This window comes from Dipodomys merriami, unplaced genomic scaffold (genome assembly GCF_024711535.1).
Source record: "Dipodomys merriami isolate MVZ:Mamm:240054 unplaced genomic scaffold, mDipMer1.0.p SCAF_8, whole genome shotgun sequence".
NCBI classification, from domain to species: domain Eukaryota; kingdom Metazoa; phylum Chordata; class Mammalia; order Rodentia; family Heteromyidae; genus Dipodomys; species Dipodomys merriami.
In genome coordinates this window covers 15,871,080-15,895,656 of record NW_027206401.1, presented here as the reverse complement: position 1 = coordinate 15,895,656, position 24,577 = coordinate 15,871,080, and the positions used below count along the sequence as shown (strand labels likewise).

General features: G+C 39.2%; 1 protein-coding gene across 5 annotated transcripts in view; it reads left to right on the top strand.

Annotated features, from left to right (window-relative positions):
- Positions 1 to 24,577, top strand: part of Phactr2 (phosphatase and actin regulator 2) — a 159,898-nt gene that overhangs the window by 38,424 nt on the left and 96,897 nt on the right. For 4 of the 5 annotated variants that reach the window (XM_070010658.1, XM_070010657.1, XM_070010654.1 and 1 more), the window contains exon 1: positions 15,134 to 15,336. The exons of the other annotated variant lie outside the window; for it this stretch is intronic. In XM_070010658.1, coding sequence (XP_069866759.1) covers positions 15,291 to 15,336 — 46 coding nt within the window. In that variant the 5' untranslated portion in view covers positions 15,134 to 15,290. Of the gene's footprint in view, positions 1 to 15,133; positions 15,337 to 24,577 lie in introns of those variants that run through there. 5 annotated transcript variants of the gene reach the window in all.

Sequence of the window (24,577 nt, the reverse complement as noted above, 5' to 3'; positions counted from 1 at the left end):
CAATAGAAATGAAAGCATGTATTCTCCAGAAACTGGCCTATGAAATTCATAGCAGCCTTATTCATAACAGCCTGAAGTAGAAATGACACAGATGTCTACCAAATGGAAGGACGAGTGAATAAAATATAGATAATATATGCATACGATGGAGAAGAATGAAGAAAGGGATGATGATTGGTTAAGATGCATTGTACTTACAAACTGACATATTCAATAAAAACTCCTTTGTACAACTACTTAAGAACAATAATTTTAAAATGCAAAAACAAAATATTTATGCATGCATGTAAACTGGATGATTCTTGGAAGCATCATGTTAAGTGAAAGAAAGCAATAGGAGAATAAAATGTATGGTTCCATTTATATGAAATGTCCATAATAGGCAAATTTCTGGAGAAGGAAAATATTAGTGGTTGCCCAGAGATGGGGGGAGTGTGCAGAAAAGGAATGCTAATTGGACATGGCTTTCTGCTGCAGTGAACAAAATATAAACTTGATTATAGTGGTGGTTACTATACTAACAAGTATTCAATTGCACACTTAAATGGGAGAATGATATGCTTTATGAATTATGTCTAAATAAGACAGTAATCATTTACATCACAAAATATAATATGGAATATATTATTGATTATAGGTTTTCTCTGTAATTTTTATTTCTTTGCTTTTATCTCCTTCCCCAGATGTGTCACTGGGAAGGGAAATCTGAAGTGGTAAACACAGTGCATGGATACAGTTTGCTAGATAAAGCTAGAGAGGAAAAAAGGATTGCTATGTTCTGTTTCCATTTATGATTTACATTTTTTTTGGTCAGTCATGGGACTTGAACTCAAGGCCTGGCTGCTGTCCCTGAGCTCTTTTGCTCAAGGCCAGCACTCTACCACTTTGATCCACCATGCTACTTCTAGTTTTCTGGTCGTGAATTGGCAATGAGTCTCTTGGACTTTCCTGCCAAGTCTGGCTTGGAACCTCAATCCTCAGATCTCAGCCTCCTGAGTAGCTAGGATTACAGGTGTGAACCACTAGCACCTGGCTATGATTTACTTTTGTTTATATTTCCAATTTAGTTCTTTACTTTGCACCTGCCACAAAGCAGTTTTTATCGCTCCATAGATAAGAAAGATCTTTAGGGTTTGCTTTTTTGTATAGTCTGTTCCTAGCCTGAATTTGTTATTTATAACCAAATGGAGCTTCCATCAAAGATACTTCCTACAGATTGTCATGTGAGAGGGAGAAGAGAAAACAGAGAGGCAGCAGATAGGCTAATTTCTCTTAGTTTGTGGCAAAAAATTCAATCTCCATCAAAAGTGAAGTAGACTCCTTTATTCCACCACTGAAACTTGCTAAGCAAAGCTGATTTCAGGGGGAGCCATGTGAAAGCAGGAAGCATCAGTGAAGGGAAGGGTAACTCCTGGGATAAAGTGCATTCACTGGCTTCTTTCCCAGGCCAAACTGCAGTGGAGGCAACAGGTCCCAAGACCGTGACAGGCTGTGTCCTGGAATGTGCAGTCAGTCTTCCCCTGTGTAGACCGAGAGTTTGCTTTGACCTTTAGCAACTGAGTTACCTCAGAAGCTCAGCTTGCTCTCTGTAAACTGAGGACTCTCTCAAGCCCATGGTTCTATCATGGTGTCATCTGTTCCAGTGTTTTCTGAGATATCTGTGTTGAATGAGAACACAGGTAGGTGAATTTATGGATGAATGAATAGAATACTCAACACATTGGTGAATAGAAGATTTCTTGGCTTTTCACTGGGCTCCAGCTGATGAGCATACCATTTTTAATGAAAAATGGGAAAGTGTGTGTCTGTTGGCTTTCTGTGATCCATTAAAAGATAAGCACAAAAGACATGTTCACCCCCAAGTTTAGATTCAAGAAACTAACTGCTAGATTCCAAATGAACACAGACTTGATTGACCACAGTGAAATCCTATTTATTTGTTTATCTATCTATTTATTTTGCTGGTCGTGGGGCCTAAACTCTGGGCCTGGGTGCTGTCCCTCAGCTCTTCAGCTCAAGGCTAGTGCTCTACAACTTGAGCCACAGCACCAATTCCGGCATTTTCTGCTGTGTGGTGCTGAGGAATCGAACCCAGGGCCCCATGTATTCAAGGCAAGCACTCTACAACTGAGCCACCTTCCCAGCCCCTAAATATTTTTGGATGCTTGATGATTATAAGTTCAAACCAAGTCTGAGTGATTACTTTAAAAATATTGTTGTTTTGTTTACATTCAGCAAAACAAGTGCACATACTTCTAAGGGAACCAATGAGTCTTGGCACCAGCATGCATCTGTATAATCCACTTATCAGAACAAATAATAAACCCTAAGATATGTATTCAAATGTTTTTTTTTCTTTCATGCGATTGTTTCTAACGCATTTATTTTTTTTATTTAATTTTATTTTATTTGTGAACATACTGTACAGAGGAGTTACAATTACATGGGCAGGATAATGCGTACATTTCTTACCAAGCATTGCAGCCTCTTCCTTTGTTTACCCTTCACATCCCTTCCCAGCCTCCCCCCTCCCCCCCCAATCTCAATCCTTCTCCTTCGCCCCCCTTGCCCCCCCCAACGCATTTATAAGATTATTTCTTTGTTGCTTTGTATGTCCCTCCCCCACAGTGTAACCCCTGCTTTCACTGTATTTGATGTCGGTATAATTTGTGGAGGAGAAGGGGAAAATCAAGTCGTTTAAATAAGGATACAGGTGGACCCCGTTGCAACAATGAGAAGTACAAGTTGTTATGTCGAAAACGAACTTTGCAACTTTGGTGGGGAGGGGCGGGGGGAAGGATGGGAAGGCGAAACAAAGGGGGAGGCTACAATGCTTGATAAGAAATGTACTCATTATCTTGCCCATGTAATTGTAACCCCTCTGTACAGTATTTTCACAATAAAAAATGAATAAAAATTTTAAAAAAGAACAAATAATAATAAATAGACCCCCTTCCCCCAGTCTGTCCCCAATCAGAGACAAGTGTTGTTCTGATTTCCTTCACTAGACAGTAGTTTTCCCAGTTTTAAAGCTCCATGTGTGGCATTGTAGAGTGTGTCTTTTGTGTCTGGTTTCAATCCCTCCATAAAATGATTTAAAAATCCTTTAATTGCAAGTGGAGTTCTAAGCAGCACATCACGGTGTTTTATTATTAAGTTGTTTTTTTTGTGAATGGATATACCACAGTTTATTTACCCATTCTGTTCCTAGACATTTGACTTGTTCCTGGTTGTGGAAATTAAAAATATAGGTAGAGGATAGGGCTGTAGTTCAGTTGAAAAGTATTTACCTAGCATGAATGAAGCCATGTGTTAAAACAAAAAATTTTAAACTATTTAGGATCCTGAGGTAGCAGGAGCTCTTGAGCCTAGGAGTTCAAGACCAACTTGGACAACATAGGAAGGCCCTGGCTGGAAAATAGAGTAGAACATTCCTGAACAGGCTTTTTTTTTTTTTAAATGGATACATGCTTTCATTTCTCTTGGAGAAATGACAAGTAGAATTTCTGAGTCATAGGAAAGGTGTATATGTTTATAGAAATTGCCAGGCTAAATTTCCAAATTCTAAATTATGACTTTATACACCCACTCACAATGTGTGAGTACCAGTTGCTGTGTATCCTCAACAACACTTGGGAGAGTCAGGGTTCTTAATTTTAGGAAAGATTTGAAATGGTTCTTGGCCAGTTGGAACTGGGTAGTAGGAAGGATCCAAGAGTTTATACTACATAGATTTTGAATCTGATATGTGAAATGGGTAACTTAACATGCATTTCTTATAGCAAAAAATCACATTTAAACTATCAGCTTCCCTTGTTACTGTGGAGGTTTCTAGTACATCCAAATCTATTTTAAACTTAAATTCTTGAAGTTCAGTTTAAATTTAAACAGGAACTTGAAGTTGAGCCTTAAAACAAATTATAATGCTCAGTTTCTTTTTCTTCGAAGGTTCTTTCAATAAGGTGTATTTAGACAATGTGCTTTAATAACCGCTTAGGGTTTTGGGGGGAGTTTGTTTGTTTGGGGCCAATATTAGGGCTTTAACCCAGGGTTTGGGCACTGTCTCTTAGCATTTTCTGCTCAAGTCTGTCATTCTACCTCTTGAGGCACAGCTCCACTTCTGGATTTTTTTTTGGGGGGGGGGTCCGGTCATAGGGCCTAAATTCTGGGCCTGGGCGCTGTCGCTCAGCTCAAGGCTAGTGCTCTACCATTTGAGCCACAGCGCCACTTTTGGCTTTTTTCTTTTTGCTTATGTGGTGCTAAGGAATCGAACCCAGGGCCTCATGCATGCAAGGCAAGCGCCCTACCACTGAGCCACCTTCCCAGCCCCCACTTCTGGATTTTTAGTGGTTTATTGGAGATAAGAGTCTCACAAACTTTCCTTCCTGGGCTGGCTTTGAACCTGTACCCTCAGCTCTCAGCCTCCTAAGTAGCTAGAATTACAGTCATGAGCCACTGGCACCTGGATTAGCAGTTTAGTTTTAACGATCAGTTACATGTTCACGATTTCTGTTTTTACTTGGTAGACCTTTCTTTCATGTAATCTAGATCATACCCACCATATTAATTATCATTTCAGCCGGGCACCGGTGGCTCATGCCTGAAATCCTAGCTATTCAGGAAGCTGAATCTGAGGATCACGGTTCAAAGCCAGCCCAGGCAGGAAACTCCTTGAGACTCTTATCTCCAATTAACCAAGTGGGCTGTGGCTCAAGTGGTAGAGCACTCACCTTGAGATGAAGAGCACGGGGACAGTGCCCAAGCCCATGACCGACCAAAAAAAATTATCAATGCATACAGGTATTACCATAAATGTAGTAGCTTACAATAACACAACATAGTACTGTCTGTCAGATTCTATGGCTCACAGTAGAGTACAGTTCAGTGTGGTCCTCCGCTTAGGACTTCAGGTTTTCACAAAGCTGCTGTCCAAGGGTCTGCTAGTCAGGGCCATGATCTCACCTCAGAGTGACTGGAGAAGGATTTGCTGCTCAGCTCATAGGGCTGCTGGCAGCATTCTTTTCCTTGCAGAATGCTGAGCTATTGGGTCAGCTTGTGACTGGCAGTGAACCTGACATTGTTCTGTGCTCTGCCTCTAGTCTTCATTTGGGAGCTCACTAACAACACAGCAGCCAGGAAAGACAAGGAGCTCCTAGCAAGATAGCCCCTTACATCACATGCCGAACTGGCCATCATCTGTTGATTAGAAGAAAGTCACAGGGCCTGGCCTTCCCCTCTTTTTAGAAGAAATTACACAATGGTGTGGATACAATGGGGCCATGTCAACATCTTTATCACCCCATCAACATCAAGAAATATCGTACTATCTTAGTCAACTGTTGCCTTCTTCCAAAAGCAGAGTCAATAAAGCCCTCTCTCCAGGTCCTGCAGTGATCTATCAGTTAGTGAATACTCACGCACTTAGCTTTTAGCCTTTTTTGTGTTTCAACAAAATCAATTTTGAGCAAGACATTGGCCAGTTAGCTGAGGATGGAAAATGAGTAGTGCTCTCACTGAGTCCACTGAAAACTGAAATGTATGGATTTAGTGAATGTGATGATGAAAACATTCAGTTCATGAAAATATTCAAATCCTATGCATCCTGAAACATGAATACTCACACTCGATTTGATTGTTAACCTGTCCCTACAACATCCTCCATTTCCTTTTCCTCTTTTCCCAGTACTTACAGATATAAATTGTGCTTTGATACTCATCAGATCCCATCCATCCACCCATCCATCCATCCTTCCATCCATCCATCCACCCACCTACCCATCCATCAGCCAGCCAGCTGCATATATAAAATACTAAGCATCAAGCCATGTTCTGATTTTGCTGGTGTGACAGTGATAAGACCTAGTTTCCAAGTGATACTTAGTCCAGTGAGGATGATAAATGAGGATATAGGATATAAATCCCACTGAGGAGGTTGCCATGAAAATGTGCAAAGGGTACAGGAGACTTGATATCTAAGTGACATGGTCCTCGGTGAAAATATGCACACAAGCACACACACAATTTAGCATGGAGACACACGTGGAAAATCCATGTCATTATTGACCATTGTATAATAAAGTTGGGTGAGTGCTACATGCAACTTTGACTCAAAAAATTATTCACTGAATGTGTCCTTGGTTCATAAGATGAAGAGGTGAATTTGTTTTGGGTACCATGTTAAGGAAATGTCACCCTCTGGTATAACTAAAATATGCTAATAAACATCTTTCTCAGAAAAAAAGTAATCAAGAGTAAACATAAAATCATTGGGGCTTGATGTGGGTTTTTTGAATATTTGCAGCAAAGCAAAATCGGTAGCATTTTCTCCTGCTGTTAATAAACAAATATCTTTAGGTATAACAATGATTAGGCAAATAAAAAATGCTTCAGGTAATTTTTGTTTGTTTGGTATTGTCCATTGGGCCCTTTTCTAACTTGGAAGAACATCTCAAAGTTGGAGACCAGCTCCTTGGTGAAACTGAGGTTGAAAATTAGATTTAAAATGGCAGTATTCTGAGCACATTCTGTGTGTCTGTTTCTTAATTGTGTGATTACATGATTTCTCCCTGAGTAAATCTTGTTTTGGTGAAAGATTAAGTCAGAACACCTGCAGGCTGCCTGCCTGCCTCTCTGTCTGCAGCTCCCGTCTTTATCACCTGTCTGGAGAATGTGTCAGCTTTCCCTAATTGAGAAGTAATTTACAGTTACAAAAATCCAGTTTATATTAAAAAGCTTCTCCAGTATGCATCCCCTCCATAGAGGATTGTTTCGCCTGAAGGCATTTCTTAGGTTTACATTTGCGTTCTTAAAAATAAAAGCTATATTTTCTTTTAAGAAACTAACCTTATATCATTTTATTTCCCCATTCAAGAGATGTAAATGTAGAGAGTAGTTGAAATTAAGTCTGCAAAGCATAAGAAACGACTTGTTTTTCTTGTGATACCCATACAATGTTACTTGGAAGTTTTTTGTTTTTGTTTTGTTAGTCATGGGGCTTGAACTCAAAGCCTGGGTGATGTCCCTGAGCTATTTTTGCTGAAGGCTAGCGCACTACCACTTTGAGCCACAGCTCCACTTTCAGTTTTTGAGTGGTTAATTGGAGATAAGAGTCTCAACAGGGATTTCTGCAAGGGCTGGCTTTGAACCACCATCCTCAGATCTCAGCCTCCTGAGTCGCTAGGATTAAAAGCATGAGCCACCAGTGCCCTACAAATAAAAAACAATAAGACAGAGCCATATTTAGTGAGAATTAAAATAAGCAGTGAATAATTTCTCATCATTTTTTCATTATTGAATGCTGAGTTCTTTAATAAGGAAAGGGATTTAAGTAAATCTAAAAATACATCTGTATTTTATCTCTGAATGACAAATAGTAAGCTTTAAATGACCTTACTAGTAGTGATATTTATAACTACCAAGTAATTCTGATTTTTATCTTAAATTTCCTTCACCTAAATTTCAGTTCATTTTCTTCCATTCATAGATGCTGGGCGTGCCTTAATATTTGCAGTTACCTCTCACTTTTTTAGGCATGAATGAAAGCATGAACCTGGCTCTCTTGAATTTTTAAATCCTATTAAGGCCTTTATATTTATTGTTTCCTTCTTCTGTTTTTTAAAATCCTTTCTTTCTCCTTTTAGCTTCAGTAGTTCAATACTTACATTATTCCTCTCTCAATAAAAATGTCTTTGTTTTTAACAAATACTATTAAAATTTTAACTATATCTCTGCTGCACTAGCTTCATCCATGTTTTATAGAACTTTTTTAGCTGTTTAGTCCTGAAGAACTTCAAAACTAATAATTTTATTTCCTTTGTTATTAAATGTGGTGTTTGTGTTAGTTTCCAAAAATATGTGGGAGAGTTTTTTGTTTCTATTTTTAACTCTGTTTTTCCTTACTAGCGTCTAACTTAATTGCATGATGGTCAAATATTAGGGATTAAACTTTATGGAGATTTTTCTTATCATCTAGTGTTTACTCAATGTATATTTGTTATTTTCCCCCCCAGCACTGAGCATAGAACCTCAGGGCTTCGTGTGCAGTACACAAGCACTCTACCACTAGGCTCATTCCCAGCCCCTGGGCTTGGCATTTCTTGATTCCCATTCTCTTATCATAAATATCCATATCATCAAGTTTGATCACTTGGTTGGTGCAGGTCTTACCTGCCTTGGTTAATCTTCTCTGGAAACATCCTCACAGACCCATCTAGGGGTATGTCATATAATAATGTTCTAGATGCTTCTCGAGCCAGTCAAGTTGACAATCAAGATGAGGTATCACAGATGGAATGCAGGTTTAGGAGGTGCCTGGCCTGGGTTGGGAGCAGGGTGGAGGTAGGAGTAGGACAGGGATCAAGAACAGAAGGTATCAGGGGATGTCTTAGGGTTCTTGAGTTTTCTGACCCTCAGTTTGGGTGATGGGTGTATTCCACATCCATCAGGACTCATGGCACTGGTTCCTTGCAATGGGTTCCTCAGAAAGCTGCAGCTGGAAACATAAATAGAGGTAATGTTGATCACGTATTATCAGATGGTCATCTTTCCACAATCCTAACATTTCTTCAGAATAAGCCACAAAGTCTGTGTGGGAAGGACTTGGATTGAGTACTGAGTCCAGTTCAGAGCCAGCCCCACTGTGTATCCTACCACCTGGACAACCAGACTTGCCAGGGTCCTCAGTCTTAGAATCCCTTTACTAGAAAGCTGCAACCCCACCTTCCCTTCCCCATGCAGGACCCCTAGTGTGAACTCCTCCAGAGCCGGTTCTCCATCTCCCTGTCATGGCAGCGCCTGTCATGGCAGGCCGTCAAGCCTATTTGAAGAAGGACCACATGAACAGTACACAGAAGGACTGACAAATTCAATCACTGTTGGAGTTTGATTATCTTCTTGCAATGGTGTTAACCAATGCTTGCCCAAATCATGCATCTATTCCCAAATGCGATTTCAGTCCATATTTGGAGTTGCTCCTGTGTTGCTCCCATGGAGGAGATAACGTAGTATTTATTTATTAATAAGTTTTTTGTTGTGAAAATATTGTACAGAGGGGTTACAGTTACATGAGCAAGGTAATGAGTACATTTCTTATCAAGCATTGTTGCCTTCTCCTTTCCCTACCATCCTTTCCCTCCCACCTCCACAACTACACTACACCCCCCCCCCAATTGTAAAGTTTGTTTCAATATAGTGTCTTCTACATCTCATTGTTGCAATGGGTCCACCTGTATCCCTATTTAAACATTTTGTTTTTTCCCTTCCCCTCCCCAAATTATACCAACATTAAATACAGTGAAAACAAGGGTTATACAGTGGGGGATGGACATACAAAGCAACAAAAAAAAAATCAAATGGTACCTTATAAATACGTTGGAAACAATAACAAGAAAGAAAAAAACACTTGTGTCCCTATCTTGGGGTTCATTTCGCTTAACTTCATCTTGTCTGGTCATATGTATATAGCTTTTGACCTTTTCTACTTGTCCCAGACATATACTAGACCTATGTTTCTTTGGGCCTGGCTTACTGCACTTAATATAATGTTTTCCAAGTTTTTCTATTTCCTAACAAATGGGGCTATGTCATTCTTTCTGATGGAGGCATAGAATTCCATTATATATATATATATATATATATATATATATATATATATATATATATATATATATGCCACATTTTCTTGATCCATTCATCTACTGAGGAGCATCTGGGTTGGTTCCATATCTTAGCTATGGTAAATAATGCTGCAATAAACATAGTAGTGCTAGTAGCTTTAGTGTGGTCTTGTTTGTGATCATTTGGGTAAATGCCCAGAAGTGGATTGCTGGGTCATAGGGGAGCTCTATGTGGAGTCTTTTGAGGAACCTCCATACTACTTTCCAAAGTGGTTGAACAAGTTTGCACTCCCACCAACAATGCAGTAAGGTTCCCTTCTGGCCACATCCCCTTCTAGTATTTATTTATAATGCTTACATTGAGCCCTGTTTTTATGCCAGACATCTTGTTAGGGATGCATGTGATATGATTATTAAAATAATAATTAATAGGTGACTTTAATTATTATATGTAAACAGGCAGTAGTTTAATCAGATGTCGTTACAGACTGTTCTCTATGCAGTTTTTTTTTCCATGAATTAAAGATTGTGACTTTGATAGCAGTTCTCAAGAGTTTGAAATCCTATTGATGGGTAATTTGTTTTGTTGATGAAAAAAACTTAGAGATAGTTTTCCTCTTTAGGCTGAGGGAAAGTCTTGTTGTTTTCTTTCTTCTTTTTTTGAAAAGGAAATTCCAGCACCTCCCCTTGAGCTCTTTATTTTCCTCAGTAAATCTTCCAATTGTCAGCTCGATCACTAAGTAAGCAGTGAAGAGCCTCACCCCTCCCCTGAGCAGAGCCTGGCTCAGGGCTGGGCAGAGGCAAGGTATTTTGTTAATCCTGTTAGCTTGAGTGAGTAGAAGGGAAACTCAGGAAATAAATCATATAAAAATATGAGAACAATAGGAAAGAAAAGCTCGTCTTACAGGTTTGTTTCCTGTTCTAATACTGATGGAATGTGGAATCTCTTCTCCTGACCCTCAATGTAACTAAAATGTCCAAAGTTAGGTTTGCCCTTTTATCTATTAACATTATATTAAAACTATGCATTTTCTCAGAAATTGTAAAAAAAAAAAAAAAAGAGGATGGAATAAGCAGTTAGTTACAACTGCTTTAGGAAACTAAACTCTAGTTATATATGCAGAACTTCCACTGCAAGTATAAAATCCCGTAAAGACTTCTATTTGTTTTTACTGGTCATAGTTTCCTAACTAGGCCGCCTCTTACAAAGTGTAGCCAAGTTCTGAAGAAGTAGAAAGTTAAAAAAAAAAACCACTGGAATATGTTCTAGAATTAAAAAAACCCTACTTAAACACTTAAATATGTTAGTTTCTGAATATGTATTATACAGATGCATATATATCCAGATTATGAGAACATTTTGTGTTACACTTTAAAAAAGAATGTGCTCTACAGTCCGCCAGCAAAACCCTTTGGTCCAACGTCATCCTGGGGATGGGGTCATAAAAAAATATGCTCTAACAACTTTATCAGAGAAAGAGAGAAAAGACAGTTTTCTCCTTTTTGAGGAAATCAGGTAATGGTAGATGATGGACAGCCATAATTAGTTAAAACCGTGCTTTTAGATACCTTGAGTGTTTATTTTATTTCTTCTCACCATTCTCTCAAGAATACAAACTGATTTTTTTAATCCTATTTGGAAAAATGACTAAGTTTAAATTCTCTTCCTTTCCATTAGGAAAAGGTTTCCTAAGTCTACAATTCCCATTACCCAAAGAAATGCCATCAATTTGCCAGATTTTCACAGCCCAGTGCAGAAATGAGTGTTAGTTAATATAATCTTCATGGATTGTACATGGCCACTTCCCAGAGCTCTGCTGTTTTGATAATTCATCTTATCTCCTGGAACTATGGAGCCCTGCCTTCCCCCATGTACTATGACCCATCTCCCCCCAAACCCAAGATGGTGTCTCACAGTGGGGTCTGAGCAGGGAGCCCTAGGGTTAGCCTTCCAAGCATCTGTGTTTCTCCCGCTCCAAGATCAGCACTGTCTAAGCTACCAAACTGCATGAATGAAATTTGGAGATTGTCCTGTTAGGAAAGGCCTTTCTCACAAATAGTCAAGATTGGTAAAGTTATATCTTTATTGGTAAAGGTTATGTCTACATAATGACTTCCATCCATAGCCAAGGATGAGAGTCACTTTGGGTTCCCCAAATGGCTAAAATTAATAGCCAGTGAAATCTGTGTGATAGCGTAAAATGCTGTAGAAACAATTGAGTACTATCTCTGTTAGAATGCACCCGGGTTCCTGGAAGGGAAACTCTTGTCTAAGCTATCCCCTCAATTTCATTTCTTCCTGGAAGTAAATCACAGTTTTTCCAAGGACTAAAAAATATTTAGACTGTGCAATGGGAGGGGCGGAGGGGGTGGGGAGATCAGTAAGTGGATTCTCTTCTATTTTAGGAAGGTTGGATATATAAACTGTTCCTCATTCAGTCATGGTATAACTGAATGGCAGCACACCATGCCACACAGAAGTAGTTGTGTGATGGAAGCAGTTCATTCAGGTTCCTGGGCCAAGCTGTTCAGTTTCAAGGAATTTCACAAGCTAGTTGACATCAGTATTGTTAGCTGTGTGGTAGTTTATTGAGTCAGCCATGGTAGGAGTATTTATGTATTCATGTCATGGAAATTTGCCAGTACGAATCACAAATTGACTTTAGGAGCCTCTTACCTTCCTGCAGCCCCTGCCCAAAGCAGTGATTAAGCACTTACCAGGATAGAACTAGGTAAGATCAGTTTAGAAATCCAGAACGAAGAGTGGGCCCAATAGGATAAATGCCAAATACAAATAGATGGCATCTTCAGATTAGTACTAATCTTGTTTAGCACGGGCGCTCGTGTGTGTGTGTGTGTGTGTGTGTGTGTGTGTGTGTGCGCGCGCGCGCGCGTGTGTGTGTGTACGCATGTGTGCACACCCTCAGACTTGAACTCAGGTCCTGGGTTCTCTCCTTTAGCTTTCTCTCTCAAGAGTAGCCACTTGAGCCACACCTCTAGAACATTTTTTTGCTGGTTAATATGAGAGAATAGTATCGTGGACCACAGTCCTCAGCTCTCAGCCTCTTGAGTGGCTAGGAGTTCAGGCAAGAGCTACCAGTGCATGCTTTGTTTAGCATTTTAATAAATTCCCTGGAAAGAGGTAATATGCAGAGAATTGTACATATTTTTCAGATGATGTTGAAGCTTCTAGCATTCAACTGTAAACCCATGGGAGTAACACCCAGAACTGTTTATCAAACTGTGAGTGCTAATAATGTCAAGGGTAAGTCAATTTGGAAGAGAAATTATCTTAAAATACTCTTGTCAAATGATAATCCTTAATTTTTATGGCTTTGACCTCAAAATGAGATTTAAGGATTTCTTTGGCTATTTTCTGTGTCATTAGCAGTCCCACCAGAACTCCTGGAAGTAAAATAGCTGTCCCACCTCTGTAAGGAACCCTTACTGCACGCTTCTTACACTGTGCTTGACATGCTTCAAAGATAATGTAATGGAACTGGAAGAGTCATGGAGAAAATTGTGTAACCTGAGCAGAGATTATACCAATCCCAGAACAGGCTAGAATAAATTGAAGAATATATTAATTAGAAAATCATGAAGGAGTATATTAATCAGAAAAATCATTAAAAGTTCTTATGGTCAATGTTGATAAATGAAGCAAATTCTAAAAATAAAAACATAATAAAAACCAGAACTATGGGGCATCCTCTATGATGCTAGAAATAAGAATTTGGAGAAGAGAGAAAGTACTGATAGAAATATTGAGATTGTTTAACTTTTATGAATTTTAAAAAGATTCTCTTATCCACTTTCATGTTTGTTTCCTGTTGGTACTGGGATTTGAACTCAGGGTCTGGGCACAGTCCTTAGCTTTTTCACTCAAGGCTGTTCCACTATCATTTGAGCCAACAGCTCTGCTTCCTACTTTTTGGTGATTTACTGAATATAGGGGTCTTACAATCTTTCCTGTCTGTGTTGGCTTTGAACCATGATCCTCAGACCTCACCTCCTGAGTAGCTAGGATTACATCCATGAGCCACCAGTACCAGCTTCTATTTTAATGTGTACTCAAGATTTACTGTATAATTTCCTCTGCTCAGTACCCTCCTTTGTCAGTCGGAGGAATAATAAAACAGACATTCCCTCCTCTAAACTCATATTCACTATTTTGTTTACTTATTTATTTGTTTAAACTTTAAGGTGACTTAAAGCAAGAAGAAGCCAGCCCTCCTAACTGCTTACTTTCACTGCTGAACTCCCAAGCAGAATGTGTTCACAAAGCACAACATTTTTGAACGTTAAAAGAAATTTAGGATTGTTTTTTGTCCTAATTAGAACTCACATTTTGTTTGAGTCCTCAGTTTCATTTAGAAAATGGTGCTCTCTTGGCCTAGGGGCCCAGCTCAGTGCAGAACTGTTCAATCCTCAGCCTGCTGCAACCATGCCACAAAGAAAGAACAAAAGGAAATAGATCCCTGATCATGGTTTTGGGGGAAAGGATTTTCCTTACAACAAAGAGTACTTTGGGGTTGATGGTCTCAGATAAACTTTAAGATGAAAGCTGACATGTGGCTTAAATAATACTCCACTTTTCTCTAATTTTTAACTGCTAGTGAAATGTATGCATTAAAAAGGTGCACATTGGGGTTGGTGGTATGGCTCAAGTTCTTAAACAAGCTCAGGCCTGTGTTCAAATCCTACTACAACAAAGAAAAAGTTTTTTTTTTTAAGGTGTGTGAAGTGATAAATGTAGTTTGTTAAATGTTCATGAAACGGACATGTTTATGGGAGCATCATTCCATTGGATGTGTCATCAGTAGTTAAGCCCAAACATGAGTTTGTACTCATATTTTTTTAAAAAATGAAAATTTAGTGGGAAATTATAATAGTATTTGATTCCATAGGGTTCTCAGGGCATAGTAGTTCGAAAATTAGTTATTGTTTTCAGTGATTCCTTGGAAACAGAGAAGATGGGAGGAGAGAGAAGAAAGACTTCACACCACACAGTTGAGATTCCTTGTCTATCCTGAGGCCATTAGTGTTGGGTTGTTGTTATTGTTGTACTTGTTACAGGAAGATAATTTTTTGTTGTTGTTAAGTAAGGAAAACACACCTCATAGAGCTAGTGCTGGCCAAACTCTTTGTCCAACATTATCGAAATAACTGCATACAATATGAGGAAGGAACTAACTGGAAAGAAACCCTCTTTCTTGAGTGAAGTACCATGACTAAGTACTTTCTTTTTCTTTCACACCTAAAGGCTCACTTGGCTTTGAAGTTAAAGTTGGGGTTGGGGAGGAGTATAGCGATTGTCTGAATTCCCATTACCCTGAAGGGGTGCGGGTCCCTCAGGACCCCTCCCCCCCCCCCCCCCCCCGTTTCCGAGTCTGTCCCCTCCTCCCTGCCTATCGCCCTGGCCCCCCTTTCCTCTCCCCGTGACCCCTGACCCCAGCTAATCTGCATAGAGGAATGACAGGCATCCGCTGGGCTGGATCCGCTGCGGCCGGCCGGGCTGGGAGACCCGCGCGCGGGGGAGAAGGTGAGGGGGATCCGGGCAGCGAGCTCGGTCCCGGGGCCGGGATGAACCCGTGGAAAGCCATCGGGGAAGGGACCCATGCCCGGAGGACTGAAGGAGCCTCGTGATCGCCGGATCTGGCCCTGCGACCCCCAGCCATGGGCCAGACTTCGGTGTCCACCCTGTCCCCGCAGCCCGGCAGCGGTGAGTCCGGGCACCCGTGCGCTCCCGCCTGGCGGCCGGGGCGCGGGCGCGGGCGCGGGCGGTGCGCCGCCGGGGCTGGCCGCGGGCCCTGGGACAGGCCCGGGCCGCCCGACCCGCCAAGTCCCACGGAGAAACCCCGGAGCTGGAGCTGGCCCGAGCCTTTGTCGTGGAAAGTCGGACGTCTTTGGGCTCTGGCCGATTGGTTACCTTAAAGGCGCAGGCCGCGTTTTCTGTGCGACCTGCCTGGGCTTCATCCAGACGTCTGCTGAGCCAGAAACTCAGGAGAATCGCCATTGCGCTCGTCTGGGTCGAGTTTTGGGTTTTTGTTTTTGGCGAAACTTCGCCAGAGAAACACGCCGACGGGCGTTTTTTGTTTTTTTTTTCCTTTCCCTCCTGTATGTATGCTTGGTTTCCGAACAGACGAGGACTGAATTCTTGCAAGCTTGTCAACTGATTTATGGTTTGTTATTCCGAGTGGAAGCCCTACCCTGGCCGAGTGCTGAATATGTAATGACCAGCCCCGGCACGTGTAATTGTTTCCAATGGTACTCGTTTTGTTTTTCGTTAGGCACATTCGCGATCGAGGTTTGGGGACACGATTTCGTGCATTTGGCTTTTGAGAGCTGCAGTTCATTTGATGGAAAGGCATGTAATAAGTTCCTGAGCGGTACATATTCCCGTTTAAAAACTTTACTTCCACCCCCTCCCATCTTTTCTTTTAAAAGGGGGGGCGGCAAGGGTAAGTAGCTTGTAGTCTGGCATCTTCCCAGAAGTCTAAGGATAAACAAGTCTCTTGTGTGATTGGCTAATGGCATAATTTACAGAGTATTTTGATACTTTTCCATCAATGATTGAACAAAATCAACAACCATCTTGAAGAGACCATTGATGTCGTTCATTGAGATACGTGATAGACTTTTAAAAATTGAGTTAACGTCAACAGGATCTAGCTGAACGGAAATGACAGGGTGCAGAGGAAGGTTCTGAATCTGTTCCAGGATGTCCAAGTAGATAGCATTCTATAATTTCATATCCCCCGCCCTACCATGGTTTTGTTTATGTCGTACAGCTGCACTAGAGGTTTAAGCTCATGCCATAGAAGAATGACCTCTTGCAGAGGAAAGAAAGAATATTGAAAGGATCCATAATGACATATTATAGTGCTCTGATCATCAAACAGACTTCCTTTGATGGCTTTTTGAGGGATGTTTTGGGTGTCAATTGTGATCTTAAGTTTAGGAAACGATTTCTTCTGTCTTACTTTAAAGCAGTGTGATAACCTTTCCTTGCAAGCAAGAGTTGTACTTTGAGGGGTAGAGATACAGAGAATGAATTAAATCATCACTCCAATACAGCAGGTATGCAGGAAGGCTCTGTTGTCACAAAATCTTATTAGGGTGAATGATGGAAAAGTGAATAAAGCTTTATAAAACCAAGAAGGACTCATAAGGGAAGTTGAAGCAAGTAGAATCCTAAATTGTAACTGCCTTTACTTTCATAGTCATGTTTTAACTCCTATCCTAAAATCCAACAAAATGTGCAAATTAAGTAAAGAAGTGATTTAAGCAGTACTCACTAAGAGTATTTTTGCCCAGTGCTAGTGGTTTACACCTATAATCCTAGCTACTGAGAAGGCTAAGATCCGAGGATAGTGGTTCAAAGCCAGCCTGGGCAAGGAAGTCCATGAGTCTCCTATCTCCAATTACCCAGCAGGAAACCAGAAGTGGAGCTGTGGCTCAAAGTGGTAGAGTGCTAGCCTTGAGCAAAAGAGCTCAGGGACAGTGCCCAGACCCTGAGTTATAGCCCTACAACTGACCAAAAAAGAAAAAGTATTTTTTCTAGAGAAACACAGAATACTATTAGTGTTAAATGGCAGGTTGTTGGCTTTATGGATTAAATGTTTGTGTAAATTGAAATGACTAGTCCACAAGAGTGGTTTTTTGGTTTTTTGTTTTTTGTTTTTAAATAAGTTATGGCATGCTAGTGCTTAGGCCTTCAGGCAATGGACAAGTGTAGCAATTTTATCATAGTACCTGCTTGACCTCTGTTGAAGTTACTCCATTTTCTAGAAGTTGTACTATCAGATTAAGAGAAAACAAAAACCAGAAACATAGTAACATTTGGTCAGTTTTGCACTGATGTTTGTATTCTGTTCTTCTAAGCATTTTCTTTACTTCTTGTTAGTGGGTGAACCCTGGCTTTATAGGTAGAGTGAAGACTGCTGGTCTGTCTGGCCACTCCTATCTACTACTTTGTAGTTTAATTCTGGAGCAGCCACTGTGGAATACAGTATTAAAGATTATTCTCATTTTGAGTGCTTACAGGAGAAGATCTGATTGAGTTTGAGGACTCAGTAGCACAGAGTCTAATAGTTCGATTTGCCACTCAATTTGAATTTTTGTAACAACTTTCAGTATAGCCAGAAGTTAGCTTGCTTTTCTCTGTTGACTTCTGGTTCTACTAAGCCTTTCTCAGTTTAGGACATGTCCATTTCTCTGGAATCTTGGAAGACTAGTAGTTGTCATTTCTTTTTAAAAAATATATTCATTTTTATTATAATTTTTTTCTTTTGTGACAGTCTTAGGGTTTGAACTCAGGGCCTGGGCATTGTCCCTGAGATTTTCTGCTCAAGGCTAACACTCTACCACTTGACCCACAGCTCTACTACTGGGTTTTGGTGGATAATTATAGATCAAGAGTCTGAAGGAGGGGCTGGGAATGTGGCTTATTGGTAGAGTGTTTGCCTAGCATGCATGAAGCCCTGGGTTCAATTCCACAGTACCACATAAACAGAAAAGGCCAGAAGAGGTGTGGTGGCTCAAGTGGTAGAATGCTAGCTTTGAGCAAAAGAAGCTCAAGGACAGTGCCCAGACCCTGAGTTCAAGCCCCAGGACTGCCCTCCCCCCCCAAAAAAAAGTCTTATAGACTTTACTGTCAGGGCTGGCTTCAAGCCACGTTCTTCAGCTCTCAGCCTTTTGAGTAGCTAAACCAGAGTTCAGCAATTTTATTATCTTTAAGTAGTTGTACAAAGGGGTTTCAGTTCAACATAACAGTTGTAACAATGCATCTTTAGTGTCAACCCTTTCATCATTCTCCACTGTCTCTCTGACCCTTCTAGTTATCTAGTTCCATTCTCACATATGTGCATTGAGTATTGAGTTTCTACTCACCATTCCTTTCTCCACGCAATAGATATTTCTTAAAGTAAGCAGTTAGACCTGTTTCTCTTTTCTTTTTTTAGAAAATCAGCTTCATTGGTATTTAATTTACATATCATACAATACATTAAGAGTACACAGTTCCCTGTTGTCAGTAGATTCGTAGTATAGCACAACCACTAATACCTATTTCCACCCTAGTCACTCCCTTCCTCTAGCTTGGCCTATTTAAGAACATCTCAGGTGGCCAGGTGCCTGTGGCTGACACCTGTAATCCTAGCTACTCAGAAAGCTGAGATCTGAGGATCTCGGTTCAAAGGCAACCCCAGCAGCAAAGTCCATGAGAGGCTCTTATTTCCAATGAGCTACCAGGAAGTCAGAAGTGGAGGTGCAGCTCAAATGGTAGAACACTAATCCTGAGCACAAAGAGGCTCAGGGGTAGAACCCAGGCCCTGAGTTCAAGTCCTGGGGCTGGCAAAAACAACAAAAAAAGAGAACATCTCATGTAAATGGGATGATATATTAATATGTGATGGTTTTATGGGTGACTTCTTTCACTGGCACAGGATTTCAAGGGTTATCTATGTTGAAGTACATACCAGTATATCATTTCTTTTCATTGCCAAATAAAAGTTCATTGAATAAGGAGGATACATTTGACTTATCCATTCATCCGCATTATTTCTAATTTTTAGCTATTATGAATAATGGCTGCCCTGAACTTTATATAGAAATTATTGATAACGAGACTTTTTTTTCTCTTTGGTATAGAAGTTGGAGTGGAATTGTTGAATCGATGTGATGGATAATTCTATGTTTAACCCTTTAAGGAACTACAGTTTTCCATCATGGCTAGCTATACATTTTACCTTATCTCCTGCAGTATATGAGGATTCCAGTTGCTTCAGTTCTTGGCATAACTTTTGGTATTGCCTTTTGTTGTTGGTATTGTTGTTACAGTTGTACTTCTGATGTTGATTTGCTTTTCCGCCATTTCTAATGGCACCAAGCATCTTTTCAGGTGCTTATTGGTCATTTTTCTATCTTCTTTGGGAAAAAAATGGAAGAGGCTTTATCTCATTTAAATTGGTAATTTGACTTTATATTCTTTGATTTTTAAGGGTTCTTTATGTACAGGATGTGTCCCTTATCCAATGCATGATTTGCAAATATTGTCTCCCATTCTCTAGGTTGTGTTTTCAACTTGATAGGATGACCTAAAGCTCAGAATTGAACAGTTCTGATGATATACTTATTTTTCCTTCTGTTATTGGTTTTAGTGTTATATGTTAGAACCAGTACTTAACCAAAGTCAAGTAAACGTATGCCTTTAGAACCCTTTAGAACTCTTAAATTTAGGTCAGTGATGCACTTTGAGCTGATGTTTCTATGCAGTATAATGCAGGATTTCAACTTTATCCTTTTGTACCTGGACATTTAGATAGGCCATTTCTACTATTTGTTGGTACACTCCACATGAACCATTTGTTGCAAAGATGATTCTTTGCCCTTTTGAAATGTCTTAGCACTTTTGTATGGAAACCAATCAACTCCACCTGTAAGAATTTGTTTCTGAATTCCCAGTTCTGTCTCATTGAGTATTTTTCTCAGTTCCATCCCATTGTCTAGTTTTATGTCACCTTCATAGTCTAGATTAGTACAGCTTTGTGGTAAGTTTCCCAAGTTGGAAGTATGAGTCTTTTTATTTTGTTCTTTCACAAGATTTTTTTTAGCTAGTTTGTCTCCCTTGTATTCATAGGAATTTAGCAATCAGCTTGTCAATTTCTACAAGAAAGGCCACTTGAGATTTTTTAAAATAAGGATTGTGTTGAATTTATAGTTTAGTTTCAACAATATTACCATCTTAACAATAAGAAATCTAATCTGCTAGATCCTGGCGGCTCACACTTCTTATCCTAACTACTCAAAGACTGAGATCTGGAAGAACTGCTCAAATCCAGCTCAGGGAGGAAAGTCTAAGAGATCTCATCTCTAAAATAGCCAACAAAAAGTCAGTCCAGAGATGACCCCAAGTAGATGAGAGCCAAGCAGGTGTAAGGGCCTGAGTTCTAACCCTGGTACCAAAGGCGAAAAATCTCCTGATCTATAAACAAAGATGTCTTTCTATTTATATTACTTTATACTTAATGTTGTTTTATAGTTTTAGTGTTTAGGTCTTATTTTCTTTTGTTAAAATTACCTACAAGTATTTTATCATTTTTGATACTGCTATAAATGAAATTCTTATTTTATTTTCAGAATGTTCCTTGTTAGTGGTTACAAATACAAAACCTGATTTTTGTACTTTTTCACATTGGTTTTGTACATTGTAACTTTGGTGAACTCAAATATTTTTATGTCTAATAGTTTTTTAGGGATTTGTCGTGATTTTTCTCTCTACATGATGATATATAGATATAGATATAGATATAGATATTACACACCTATACACACAAGATTTCCATGTAAGGTCATGTGTAAAGAAAGGAAATTTTACTTCTTTTCCAGTTTGAATGACATTTATTTTTCTTTAAAAACCTTGCATTCCTGCAATAAACTCCATTTGGGCATGGAGCATAATTTTTTATAGATGATGCTAAATTAGATATTCTAGTACTCTATTGAGAATCAGTTTTATTATTTTTAAACACAGGCTAAATAGGTATGCCTCCAGTATCTTCTGACCTCATGCCCAAGAAGAGTTGAGAGTTCTGATTTTTTCATTGCCAACTACTCTGGACATGGTAGACTGAGCACACAAGTTATGTTTGTTGAATATGTGAATAAATCAATACATATTCTCAATGAACAGTTTGACTACATTTAAGCCAGTGCTTATATGAATGAAAGATAGGTATTATTTGTAGTTACTTTTCTTTAAACTTCAGAAGTTGTATTACTCTGGCTCCATTGTATGAAGGGTGGTGTCTGAGTCTAGTAACTTTTCTTTTCATCAATTATAACCCCACCTCATGCTGGGCCTCAAACTTGTTCTTCATTACTTTGACTTAGCTCTTGACTTGAAAGGTCAGATACTGCCATTGTCCCCACTGTTAGGAAGCATGGGAACAAGTGAATCTAGGAATATCCTAGATTGCAACAGAATTTACATCCAAGTGCATTTTTAGGTTTCCAGGTTATGTTGAGATCTCTGTCTTTATCCATTCCTTGTCAACCAGGCATAGGAAGAAGTTATGAAGGTAAAAGTAGTTTGTTCTCTTTAATGAACATAAATGATAATCAAACAGCATGAAAGGGTTTGGGGATCAAACTGAGCTTACTTACTTTTAGATCCCTTGTCCTACTTCCTAAATAAAACCCCTGCATGAACATATCTTCCATTCCACACAATTTAAATTCATATATACATGAATTAAACAAAATATAAATAAAACATGTATATCATAAACAAATCATTGTACTTACAGCTCAGTAGTTTGAATTTTTCATGTAATACGGCTTGAAAAAAAATCCATCTTGACCTTTTCAATTCCACAACAAGCAATATTTTAGTATGTGACTACATCAACATTTCTCTCCAAAGAACTCTATTTTTATGTTTTGTACTTGTGTTTTTATATCGTTTCTGGGTTATTTTTTGCATGTTTATACCATGACGAATGATGCTAAAATGAACACCCATATCTAAAACATCTTGAACTACATGTACCAGTGAAATTTCTGGGTCAAAAAAGAATTTTGCGTTTTTATTTTGATAGACTTGTCCATTATTCCCAACGAGGCCACCCCCCAGTGACTATCCACTGTGTGAAAATTGTTGCTTTTGGAATTCTGTTAACAACAGGCTGCCATCAAGATCTCTTTTGGTCCATATGTTACTTTAGGAGAAACAGAAGTCATTTTGAGTGAGACAGCCTTGCAGACACATAGCTTAACAAGTGGAACTCAGCTCCTACTTGGTCCCTTGCCTCGGCGGCATTGTACAGTGAAGACTGCCCAGCCGAGCCTGCTGACCACAGTGTGTGCACAAAGAGTTTTTTAAAAAAATCTTAGTGTAGAAACTGGTTTCTCATTTGGAGTATGAATGAAGTCGGTCATTCGTAGCTCATTTTTCTCTGAAATGCCCATGTGTAGCCTTGCATTATTTTTATGGTTTCCTATAGATTTGTAGGTAACGATGATTAAGCTTATATACTTACTTGATTTGTTTGCAAATATTTTCCCCTGTTTATCTTGCCCTGAAAGCTTGTTGATAGTATTTTTCATATAACAACTTAAATTTTTACTGCATGAAATGGATTAATCCTTTTCTATTTTACAAATTAGTTACTTTTTAAAAATAACTTTTCCTCTACTGTTTTTCTTACATTTGAATATTGTTTTTCAGATAATTGAATATTTAGTCTCTGTAATATATTCTGGCTCATGATGAAAATATTGGTGTTATAAAAATTTGTAAACCATCTACATGCAGAAAAAGAAACTGAACAATCCCAAAAACAGACAAGCCCCACAGTTAGCAAACTGAAAGAAGTCATAATTGAAAGAAACATTTGCATTACATATGGAATATGGTGATTAATATTTATAATATAGTAATAACTTTTTAAAGGCAGTAAAGCAAGTAAAGAATATGAATAGGCATTTTTCAAAATGTCTAGTTGATGTAATTGTACACTCACGACGGGTCAGGAATTAACTATATTGAAATGAACTTGTTCACCTTTACCTCATCTACTCAGGGTAACTATAGTTCTAGTGTCCTCATTTTAAAGATGAGGAAAATTGAAACACTGGAGTTAAGTAACTTGACTGTGTTGCTTGATCAAGGAGGAAACTTGAGTGACCAGCTAGTATATGAAAAATTAAGTAATGAATGAAAAACCAAACATGTCATTGACCCCCTATGAATTCAACCCAGATTAACATGAATGCTTCCCAGGGGATCACTATCTTGTGGTTTTAGCTGGGGGCGTGCTTTCAGGAGGGCAGTTTGGTAATACATATTTTAAAACAAACCCAAACCATTCCAAGGTGCATTATACTCACACCTAGCAGTATACTTCTAGTGTTTATTAAAGCCAGAAATTGGTATAGGCATGAAATTGAGTAATCTATTGAAGAAGTCTAAAAAAAATTTTAGGAAGGTGATTTTTGTTATCAGTAGCATCAACATGTGAAAAAAATAGGTTTTAATATAACACAATTCCATTTTGACAACCATGGCTTTCTCCTGCTTTGAACTTAATCAAAGTAAAAGTTCTCTATCTAATATCTACCAGGACCTCAATTGGAATTACAGCCATGAGCAATCCTGAAATTGTGGTAGCTTTTCTCCAGGTGCATAGGCTCTGAGTTTTAAGTTAAATACTGGTTTTCAACCACTTTTTCTCTTGTAAAAACATTAAGCCAGGTGTTGGTGGCTGGCTCATGCCTGTAATCCTAAAAATACTCAGTAAGCTGAAATCTAATGATCATGATTCAGAGACAGCCTGGGAAAGAAAGTACATGAGACTCTTACCTACAATTAACTATCAAAAAGCCGGAAGTAGAGGTGTGACTCAAGTGGTAGAGCACCGGCCTTCAGTGAAAAGTTGAGGGACAATGCCCAGACCCTGAGTTTAGGCCCCAGAAGTAGGCACTAAAAACAAACAAAAATAACTATAGATTTTTACATAGCTATCTTGTTTAATGTTGAACTTGCTTCTTAGTATGCTTGATATTGATAATAATGAAAAAATGTCACCCTGTGTAATTTTTTTGGTATTGGTCCTGGGGCTTGAACTCAGGGCCCGGGCACTGTCTTTGAGCTTTTTCACTTAAAGCTAGTGCTCTACCACTTGGGCTGCAGCTCCATTTCTGGCTTTTGGGTTATTTGGAGATAATGGTCTCATGGACTTTCCTGCCAGGGCTGGTTTGGAACCATGATCCTCAGACCTCAGCCTCCTTAGTTTAGTAGCTAGGATTACGGGCATGAGCTAGTGGTACCTGATTGTCACTCACCTCCTTCCCTCTGGTCTATAGTTCATCCAGTCCGATCAACAAGTAACATCACCAGTATTTTTAACCTAAATTTATTTTATCTTTAGCAGTCTGAAAACAAAGAACGAGCAAGTCAGACA